At 36.9% G+C, this 11,251-nt stretch overlaps 1 protein-coding gene across 6 annotated transcripts in view; it reads right to left on the bottom strand.

Annotated features, from left to right (window-relative positions):
• The window catches only part of WDR89 (WD repeat domain 89), a 58,400-nt gene that overhangs the window by 15,545 nt on the left and 31,604 nt on the right, over window positions 1-11,251 (bottom strand). For 4 of the 6 annotated variants that reach the window (XM_087448400.1, XM_087448398.1, XM_087448399.1 and 1 more), the window contains one exon: window positions 110-2,192. In XM_087448400.1, the coding sequence (XP_087304526.1) occupies window positions 999-2,162 (1,164 nt within the window). In that variant the 5' untranslated portion in view covers window positions 2,163-2,192 and the 3' untranslated portion in view covers window positions 110-998. Of the gene's footprint in view, window positions 1-109; window positions 2,193-11,251 lie in introns of those variants that run through there. The other 2 variants (XR_015556171.1, XM_087448401.1) reach the window with 1 other exon arrangement.

Below are 11,251 nucleotides of genomic sequence, written 5' to 3'. Positions count from 1 at the left end.
GAAAAGGTTCTAAAGTAACATTTGTGTTTTTCATGACAATATTTGTAATTCCAAAGATAAAAATAATTTTGCAAATATTTTTATCTATAAAAAGATATTTTATTTTTAATTAAGCATAATAAAAGATACCAAGCATTTAGAGAGATTAATTTTTAATTAAGATTCTTTGGAGAAATATTTAACAGGAAGGATGAAAAAATCAGCAGTAAACAAAAATTCAAATTTAAAATTATGAACGAAACACTATGGAAGAAAATTTTGTCACAAAATATTAGGGTATTTTGAAATAAAAATAGTCATTCTGCTATTATAAATACTTTCATTTTGTGTATTTGCTTTGAGTCTCAAAACGAATTTTGCAAGAAAATTTCCTTTTCATCAGTGAAACACCTGTTTACTATTTAACCAGCAACATTCAAGTATAGATGCAAATATTTACTAAATATATTTTTCTTAAATAGATGCAAATCACTTTATTTCTAAAAAAGTTTAATTCTATTTAGACTCATTAGAATATTTATATTTAAATACTCCAATGTAATCTATGAGTATTAAGCAAGAAGGAGCTCTTCAAATGAAAAAAAGTCTGATTTGGTTTTACAAATAATGAAGATGATTTAAAATGTAAAAAATTGAGCTTAAAAAAACACAGCTCCAACCACCTGTTTTTTTAAGTCACACGAGCCATCTACTTCTAAAAAGTCCTTATCAAAGCTATTTCTTTAAACCCAACATTTACTAGCTCAACAGATGGGCTGTAAAAATGAGGAATGTAATTTTACTTTCAACTCACTGATTATATACTCAACTGATGGCTTTAAAAAAAAATAATTTTAGAATACATGAAGACCCAAATTAAACCATTCTCAACATTTTTCCAGGACTGTGTGCTAACTGGCTTGTTTTTACATATGAACTTAAACATGTCTACCACAGGTAATACACAAAAGTAATTACTTGCAACTATAAAACCTACCAAGTAAACTCCCAATGTAATATCACTGCTTTTTCCTTCTCTTATAAGAATCATTACTGTGAACTCGAACTCGCTGGTACACAGAGGAAGCTATTTTCATGCTGTCTTTCTTTGTGAATGTCTTCTCTATTGCTCCAGGTTTCCAAAGTAATAACTGTGCATCTTCTCCTCCAGTTAGCAAGGAATCATCCTGCGTATTCCAACAGAAAGAACGGACTGTAGCAGCATGCCCTCCCTGAAGGCTGGTCACATGGATCAATCCTGATGTAGTACAGCTCATTAAGTGAATAATTCCTGTGTTTGTTCCTCCAACGGCAAACAATTTGTCCATCTTTTCATGATACAGGCCACCAATCAAATAGTCCAAATTACCTTCTTTCATGTTAATTACTTCTCTGACATCCTGGATGTTCAAACGTGTAATTGGTTCATCAGTATCAAGATGATTAAGATCCCACCAACAAAATCCTTCATCATGTGTCATGCAGTAAATCTGTTTATAATCTTTCCCAGACCAACCAATGTAGCTTACTGATGAAACTGAGTTACAGGTTGTAACCAGTGCATCTTCTTCATTATCAACACTAATATCAAATACATTTACCAGACCATCAGTTGAACCTGAGACTACCATGTTGGGATTGCTGGGATGGAAACATACTTGAGTGACATCATCACTATGTGTCTCTGAATATGCACCAAGTGGGTCTTTGGTAGTAGACAAATCCTGAGAATTAATTCTTGCATCCCAAAATACCAACAAGGCATCATCATCAACTTTTTCTGTACCAGCACAAATGACATGATCATTACAACTGATATCAAAACTAATAAAAATATTGGAAGGGTAACCCTTAAACAGCTGGACAGGTTTTTCACTGGCTACTCGAGCATCCCAACATTTTACAGTGCCATCAGTACATGATGAATATACACTGTCACAAGAATTTGCAAATTTGACTCCATTAAGAAGTCCAGGATTTCCACTAAATTCTCGAAGTATGTTTAACCTTTCTTTATCATATATTCTGATTGATCCATTAGAACATAAAACAGCAAGCAAGCTTCCTTTTTCTGTTTGTGCAGTCTTTGATGTGTCTATGCCAAGCAGATAAGTAGGCTCTTTAGTTCCTGAGGAACGTCTAACAATGTTCAGATTAGTAAATTGTTCTTCAATCTTCTCCATATCAGGAGTGGCATCCAAGGTAGTAAAAATCTATAATAAAAATACAAAAATTAAAATTAGGGCCGGCCCCGTGGCTTGGCGGTTAAGTGCGCGCACTGTGCTGCCGGCGGCCCGGGTTCGGATCCCGGGTGCGCACTGACGCACCGCTCCTCTGGCCATGCTGGGGCCGCGTCCCACATACAGCAACTAGAAGGATCTGCAGCTATGACAGACAACTATCTGCTGGGGCTTTGGGGGAAAAATAAATAAATAAAAAAAAATCTTTAAAATTAAACCCAAAGCGTCTCTAAAATTGTAATTAAACCATGAACATTTCCCTCTGAGGGCTGGCACAAAACAACAGAAATAAAATCTATTTTAATATTTTAATCATTTCCCTGCCATGATATAACAAAAACTCAGTTGCCTCCTTCTCACTCAATCACTCTTGAATACCAAATCTACCATATATACTTTATGCTAGTAAGAGAATGTAAATACATGTACATACATTGCTCATGAATTCCTTTTAGCTCAAACCCAATTATTGGTCCTACTCATCCTACTCATAGTCCTCACCATTAGCCAGGGTCTCCAATTTGGAATCCTCTTCTCCTGGACCCAGCTGCCTTATATAACTTTAGAATCTAAACATAAATGTGTAGGCAGAAAAACAGTCCCCTAAAGATGTCCATGCCTTAATCCCTGGAATCTGTGACTATGTTAGGTTACATGGCAAAGAGGAATTGAAGTTGCAGATAGAATTAAGGTTGCTAATCAGTTGACCTTAAAATAGGGAGATTATTCTGGATTATCTAGGTGGGCCCAATGTAATCACTAGTGTCCTTAAAAGCAGAAGAAGGCAAGGTGAAAGACCTAGCCAATGAAAACTATAAGACGTTATCGAAAGAAATCGATGATGACATAAAGAAATGGAATGATATTCCATGCACATGGATTGGAAGAATAAACATAGTTAAAATGTCCATACTACCTAAAGCAATCTACAGATTCAATGCAATCCCAATCAGAATCCCAATGACATTCTTCACGGAAATAGAACAAAGAATCCTAAAATTCATATGGTACAACAAAAGACCCCGAATAGCTAAAGCAATCCTGAGAAAAAAGAACAAGCTAGAGGCATCACAATCCCTGACTTCAAAATATACTACAAACTATAATAATCAAAACAGCATGGTACTGGTACAAAAACAGACACACAGATCAATGGAACAGAACTGAAAGCCCAGAAATAAACCCACACATCTACGGACAACTAATCTTTGACAAAGGAGCCAAGAACATACAACGGAGAAAGGAAAGTCTCTTCAATAAATGGTGTTGGGAAAACCGGACAGCCACACGCAAAAGAATGAAAGTAGACCATTATTTTTCGCCATACACAAAGTTAACTCAAAATGGATTAAAACTTGAAGGTAAGACGTGAAACCATAAAGCTCCTAGAAGAGAATATAGGCAGTACACTCTTTGACATCGGTCTTAGCATCTTTTCGAATACCATTTCTACTTAGGCAAAGGAAAAAAGAAAAAATAAACAAATGGGACTTCATGAAACTAAAGAGCTTCTGCAAGGCAAAGGAAACCAGGAAAAAAATGAAAAAACAACCCACCAACTGGGAGAAAATATTTAGTTATATATCTGACAAGGGGTTAAACTCCAAAAAATATAAAGAACTCATGCAACTCAACAACAAAAAAGCAAACAACCCAATCCAAAAAATGGGCAGAGGATATGAACAGACATTTTTCCAAAGAAGATATACAGATGGCCAACAGGCACATGAAAAGATGCTCAACATCACTAATCATTAGGGAAATGCAAATCAAAACTACAGTGAGATATCACTTTACACCTGTTAGAATGGCTATAATCACCAAGACAAAAAATAACAAATGTTGGAGAGGATGTGGAGAAAAGGGAACCCTCATACACTGCTGGTGGGAATGCAAACTGGTGCAGCCACTATGGAAAACAGCATGGACTTTTCTCAAAAAATTAAAAATAGAGGGGGCCGGCCCGGTGGCGCAAGCGGTTAGGTGCGCGCACTCCGCTGCAGCAGCCCGGGGTTCGCTGGTTCGGATCCCGGGCGCGCACCGACGCACTGCTTGGCAGGCCATGCTGTGGCGGCGTCCCATATAAAGTGGAGGAAGATGGGCACAGATGTTAGCCCAGGGCCGTCTTCCTCAGCAAAAAAAGAGGAGGATTGGCGGATGTTAGCACAGGGCTGATCTCCTCACAAAAAAAAATAAAAAAAAAATTAAAAATAGAAATACCATACAACCCAGCTATCCCACTACTGGGTATTTATCCAAAGAACCTGAAATCAACAATTCAAAGAGACTTACATTCATTGCAGCATTATTCACAATAGCCAAGATGTGGAAGCAACCCAAGTGCCCAGTGACTGATGAATAGATAAAGAAATTGTATATATACATACAATGGAATACTACTCAGCCATAAAAAAGACAAAATCATCCCATTTGTAACAACATGGATGGACCTTGAGGGTATTATGTTAAGTGAATTTAGCCAGACAGAGAAAGACAAATACCGCATGATTTCACTCATATGTGGAAGATAAAACAAACACATGGACAAAGAGAACAGATTAGTGGTTACCAGAAGAGAAGGGAGTTGGGGGTGGGCATAAGGGGTAAAGGGGCATATATATATATGGTAACTGATAAATAATAATGTACAAACGAAATTTCACGTTATAAACCATTATGACCTCAATAAAATAATTTTTAAAAAAAGTAGAAGGCAGAAGATAAGAGTCAGAGGGAGATATTACTATGGAAAAAAGGCAGAGAGAGATACATTGCTGGTTTGGGTGAAGGAGGTCAATAAGTGAGTGCCTCTAGAAACTGGAAAAGGCAAGGAAACATTCTCCTTCAGAGCCTCCAGACAGAAATGCAGCCCTGCTAACACCCTGATTTTAGCCCAGTGAGACCCATTTTAGACTTGTGACCTTCAGAACTATAAGATAATAAATTTGTGTTGTTTCAAGCCAAGTTTGTAGTAATTTGTTACAACAGCAATAGGAAACTAATGCAATAGAGGTTCCCAGTATGGAATCTAGAGAAGTGCTTCTCTAGGCATTCTGGCTTCAGGGACCGTGCTCTTCACCACCACACTAGATTGCCTCTCAATGGTAGGTAGGTTGTATGCAGAACAAGTTCAAAGCCAGAGAAATATGCATGCCTGGTGACTGTATCACAAATTTTTCTATTTTGCTTTCACCAATGAATATTCTAGCCTGCCTTACAAATTCACATTTTCATTCTTAAGACAAAATGCTTTTTTTCTGTTGCTTTAGTGATAGCTTTTTAAGCATCTGTCTTTTCATTTTTAAAAGGAGAAATGAGTACTAACTCAAGAGTTGTTAGAAGGATTAACTGAAATAATGTGTTCAGCACAATGTTTGGCATATAACATATATTCAACAGATGTTACGTAAAAATTACCAGTATTACCACTACCAATATCACTAACACCACAGAGGGGAGAATTTGGATACATCAAAGTGGCTCCAAACAGCACAATTCAGCCAGTGGGCAAAAAATATTAAAAAGTTGGATTTGGATTCAAAACAGGAATAAGTATCCTCTCCAACTTTCAATTTTGAATATTCAAAAACTTAAAAAAAAGTTGAAAGAATAGTATCAATGAACACACACACACACTGCCTTTCACCTCCTAGGTCCACTGTTAACTTATTTGCTTTCTCTCTCTCTCTATAAACACACATACACACACATTATCTTTTGATGAACTATTTGAAAAATGCAGATACAATATCACTTTTTTATTCCTAAATACTTTGGCATAGAGCACCTGCCCAGTCTTTTGTTTTCATGACACTGAATTTTTCAAAAAGTCCAAGCCAGTTGTGTCATAAAATGTCTCATATTCTGGATTTTTCTAATTGTTTCCTTATGATTAGATTCCAGTTTCACATTTTTCACAGGGATACTATTTAGGTGATACTGGGTACTTCTTTTTTTTTTTTTTTTTTTTTAAAGATTTTATTTATTCATTTTTTTCCCCCCAAAGCCCCAGTAGATAGTTGTACGTCATAGGTTCACATCCTTCTAGTTGCTGTACGTGGGACTCGGCCTCGCGTTGGACGGAGAAGTGGTGCCTTGGGGCGCGCCCGGGATCTGAACCCGGGCCGCCAGCATCAGAGCACGCCCACTTAACCACTAAGCCACGGAGCCGGCCCCAATACTGGGTACTTCTTACTGCATCACATCAAGGAGGCACATAACACCACATTTGATTACTTGCTTAAGGCAGTGACTGCCAGATCTCTCCATTTTAAAGGTACTTTCCTCCCTTTGTAGTTAATAAGTAATCATGAGGTGATAACATTAGACTGTATGAATATCTTACTCTCCAACAACCTTTCATCTAAAGATTTTAGCATCCATGGATTATCCGTGCCTAAATCAATGATTATACTGGGATTTGCAAAACAGTCATTTTCTACCTTAACTAGCATTCTTCTATAAAGAAGAGCTTTTTCCTTTCTCTCTCTTTGAGTATAACTAAGAAATTATGATTTTAAAAAATTGTGTGTTATAATCCATCACTTTGTAGTTCTTGTTGGTGCTCAAATGCCCTGACTTGGTCATTGAGAAACCCTTCAAGCCAGCTTCTGTGTCCTTTTGATCTGACCCCATTTAGTCAGTAAGCTCTACATGGAAAATATCTGTATAAGAATAAGATAAATCTGAAAATGGTGCATTTCCTTCAACATAGTTTTCAGAGACTAAACGACCACTTACCAGTTATGCTGTGGTAGTTACCTCCACAGCACAACTGTTGGTTTTCCAACCAGATAGGCAAAATGGCCTTCTTTCCTTGAACATGTCATGCTTGCTTCTGCCTCAGGACCGGAGCAAGTTATTTCTCTGCCTATCCCCTTCCCTACATTTTTTTTCGTGAGTAACTCCTTCCTGGGTCTCAGTGTGTCACTTCCCCAGAGACACTCCCTGATCAACCAACCTAAGGTAGCCCCTGTCACTCCCTATTATATTGCCTATTTTATTAATTTAAAAATTAAAAATGCTTAATTATGAAATATTTCAAATGTACAAAATGTAGAAAAAGTATAACAGACACCCAAATACATATTACCCAAATTTAACAGATGTTAACATTTTGCCATTTTGCTTCAGTTTTTTAAAGAAATGAAACATTACAGACACAACTCTTATGATTAAGAATTTACAAAAATGGCATCACATTTATATGTATCTTTTTTGCAATTTGCTCTTTTAACTCAATATTTTTGAAAAGCCCTATTTTACTGTTGAACTTATAACCTGACTCTTTTTTGCTTATTTGTTATCGATAAATGGTTGTTGAATAAACGAATGAATAATTCACGAATATATTCAACTTTCACACATTAAGAGCTGAAGAATTCAGCTAAATAAACCTAAAAGTATATTGCATGTGTCTGTATGTTTGCAGGAGGAGCTCTGTTCATGGAAATAAGTAAAATAATGGCATTCTTGAACAGTACTTTAAGGAAATATAAAATTTCATATTTGTGAAGAAAAACATTATTTAACATAATTTTTTAGCACAAGCTATTCAAATATATCCTAAAATGTGTATTTACTTATGAGTGTACTGCTTATGCACTCCAAGGAAGAAACTCTTTTTAATTCCAGGTAAAAACAACTGCTCACTCTTGAAATATTTAAAGTGTTAATATGAGGTTATGAAAGAAACAATTCTTTGCTACTACTTCACATTGATCCCTGCATAAGGAAGAGCAGATTGATGACCATTTTAAACAATAAGAAAGTTTAATGTGGCTTTTAAGCTAACAGTAATTTACAGGACTACAACTATGCACGACTACACCCAAGCAGGATGATAGTACTGTGCTCCTTTCCTCCACTATGCTGCCTGGAGAGTCTGTTTCACATGGGAACAGGCCCCTGCAAGGCTTTAATTCAAAAGATTCTGGGGACTGATGAGGCAGGCAGAGTGGGCCCCAGATGGATGCTACAGCAAACTAACACTTCAAGAGCGTAGCAATGGTAACAACTGCAATGGCTGTCCACGTGACACACTGTTTAAATGCAGTACACTACTTCAGAAAAAAGAAAAAACAAGAAAGGAAGACAGACAGATATTAGAGGTAAGGTAAGTATATCCCACAAGACTCTCAAGCTATGGAGCTTATATTCGTCTGCAGATACAAACAGTAAAATAGTTGAATCTCTTATGGGGAAACATGAAAACCTCTTGTTTATGTTTTAACACATTAATATGCAAGTGAGTCATATTTGAAATATAACCGTCCAAGGCTATTTAGTTAATTCTTAACTTTACATACTAATGAATTGTTCCAAAATGATGAATATGCTTTGATTTCTATGTATAGCCCTCATCTGAGTTTTCTTTGCATGAGCCACTGCCCAGTCCTCAAGAGAAGCCATAGGCTATCTTTTCTTTTCCCTCTACACTCTCCCAGGGTAACCTCTTCACATTCATGTTTTCAAGTGCCACGTATATGCAAATGATCATCTATTTACAAATCCATATTTCCAACTGTCTACTAGCCATTTCTCCTTGAACGTGTCCCACTACACCCCAAAATAAAACTGATTATTTATGCTTCCCTTCTCCCCCACCACATCTTCCCCTTAAAAACAAAAACAATGTACATTTCTCAATTTTCTCCATGTTGGTCAATGGTACTGGCACCATGACAACACTCTGATCTACCTGGTTATCTAAGCCAGAATCTCTGGAAAATATCCAACTCTCCTACTCAGGGCTCTCATCCAATCAATGTCCAAATCCTACTTCTGGGCTGCAGGCTGCTTAGGGAAGTGTTAGATTAAATCTATTTCTATAGATCAAAATAACATTGATTAACTTCATATGGTTCAACCTAACAAAAACGTATGAAGAGAGCAAATAAGATTAACCATAATTTTTATCTTTTCTCTATTTGGTTCTATTAGATGCATAAAAGGAAGCTTGGTTAGCATTCTAGATCTCAACAGGCTAGTGAGAGCTGACTGAGGACGTGGTGTGAGACTTTCTTATATAAATATATACATACACACACACACACATACACATACACAAAGAACAAGGGCACAAACAGAGAGGGACAGAAAAGAGTACTAAAGCAAAGAGTAGAGAGGAGAAAAGAAGAGAGATGAGGATAAGCCGAAAGTGAACAGCAGAGAAAAGAGAAAGGAATGGATAAAGAAAAGCAAAGTTGCTGCCACTACCTCTTGAATCATACACAGGTGAAACACTGCGCTCTTAATTCCCAACACTGAGCTGAGACAAGGAAAAGAGGTCCAGATAAAGGAAGTTTAGTAAAGTCTAAAACTATGATAGTTTGCTTGGCTATAAAGAATTTTTCTTCACTTATGAAAATTCCTTGTCCTTGAGTTAGAGGATGTAACAGGCCATCATAACCAATTTAAATATTGCCCTAACTGTGCTGAGAACAGAGGCAGAACAATTACTAATAGCTCATCTTGACCCACCTCGTGCAGACCAGGGAAAAGCAGAACCCCAGCAGTGCCCAGGCACTGAGCCACCACTGCTGTTGTGGTTCTTACTGGGATACAGAATTCTCATGTCTGAATATAATGCAGCAGCTGGAAGATGTTTAGAAAGGCCCCCAAAACAAATGCTTTAGGTTAAGCTTCAAGGGGGTGAGAATTTTAAATTCCTGATGAACTGCCATCTTGCAACACATTAGATGGGAACTGCTGACTAATCTCTTATCTGAATAACTGTCCTTAGATAATTAAGAGTTGATTACTTAATAACAAAATCCCTAAACGTAAGTATGAATTCCTCTTGTGGCTTTTGCCTTAACAAGATTTAAGTTATTTCTATCAATGGAAATATTATTTCATGTTATTTCCTATTAAAATAAACCCAATAAAATGCCTTTTTTGTGTGTGTGTGAGGAAGATCAGCCCTGAGTTAACATCCATCCCAATCCTCCTCTTTTCGCTGAGGAAGACGGGCCCTGAGCTAACATCTATTGCCAATCCTTCTCCTTTTTTTTCCCCTTTTTCTCCCCAAAGCCCCAGTAGATAGTTGTATGTCATAGCTGCACATCCTTCTAGCTGCTGTATGTGGGATGCGGCCTCAGCATAGCCGGAGAAGTGGTGTGTCGGTGCGCGCGCGGGATCCAAACCTGGGCCACCAGTAGCGGAGCGTGCGCACTTAACCGCTAAGCCATGGGGCCTGCCCCCTAAAATGCTCTTTCTGTATATAAAGTACATTCTAAACGTATCTAGCTGCAATTAGGTATTGCTCTTATTCCTGAACTGGCTAAGTTTGAATATGAAATCTGAAGGGCAGCCTAGCTTAAATAATTCCATAATGGAAGAGGAAGTAGTTTTTTTTCCCATTCGAACAAGAGACAAAAAAAGTATTAAAAACATACATTTTACATCTATTTAGAAACTATTGATTACAAAAGGAACTATACTAAAAACTCCTGCATATTATTTTGTGTGAAATCAGAAATGAACAGTATCCTTAGAAACAAATGTATTTCTATCTTTCAGGTATAAATGTTCATCATACTTGAAAGATGTGACAGCATAAGCATCATATACCGTTACATTTTTACTACTGAAGAGTAACAATTGTATTTGCAGCATATGTTGGATGAAAGACTTTTTTGAGACAATTTATCAGACTTAGGTCAGAAAAACCTAATTCCCCACAGGTGACACTTAATAATGCCCATTGAATATCAGGAACTAGCTATGATTGTGAAATGCAGAGGTCCAGCAAATGTCCCAAATGTAGGCAGAGCTTAACGGGAAAAGTCATTCAGGAATGGGTTCTAATAACTTCACAATCCACAGCTATAATTTAACTACAATAATGCTACCATATCTATAAATTGGGCTAGGATAATTGAAGCTCACAGAGAAGAAAATAATCATAATTGGAGTTCAACAAATGCTAGGCTGTGTGCTAGAAACTTACATCTAGTTTTTTTATCCTAATCATTTAACCCTATGAGATAGGTATTATTATCCTCATTTTACAGAGGGAATTGAAGCTC

The sequence above is a fragment of the Ceratotherium simum genome, chromosome 24 (assembly GCF_057802395.1).
Source record: "Ceratotherium simum simum isolate JZ-2026a chromosome 24, ASM5780239v1, whole genome shotgun sequence".
In the NCBI taxonomy this organism is placed as follows: Eukaryota; Metazoa; Chordata; class Mammalia; order Perissodactyla; family Rhinocerotidae; genus Ceratotherium; species Ceratotherium simum.
The sequence above is the reverse complement of the archived record's forward strand: the minus strand, read 5'-3'. Positions and strand labels throughout refer to the sequence as shown.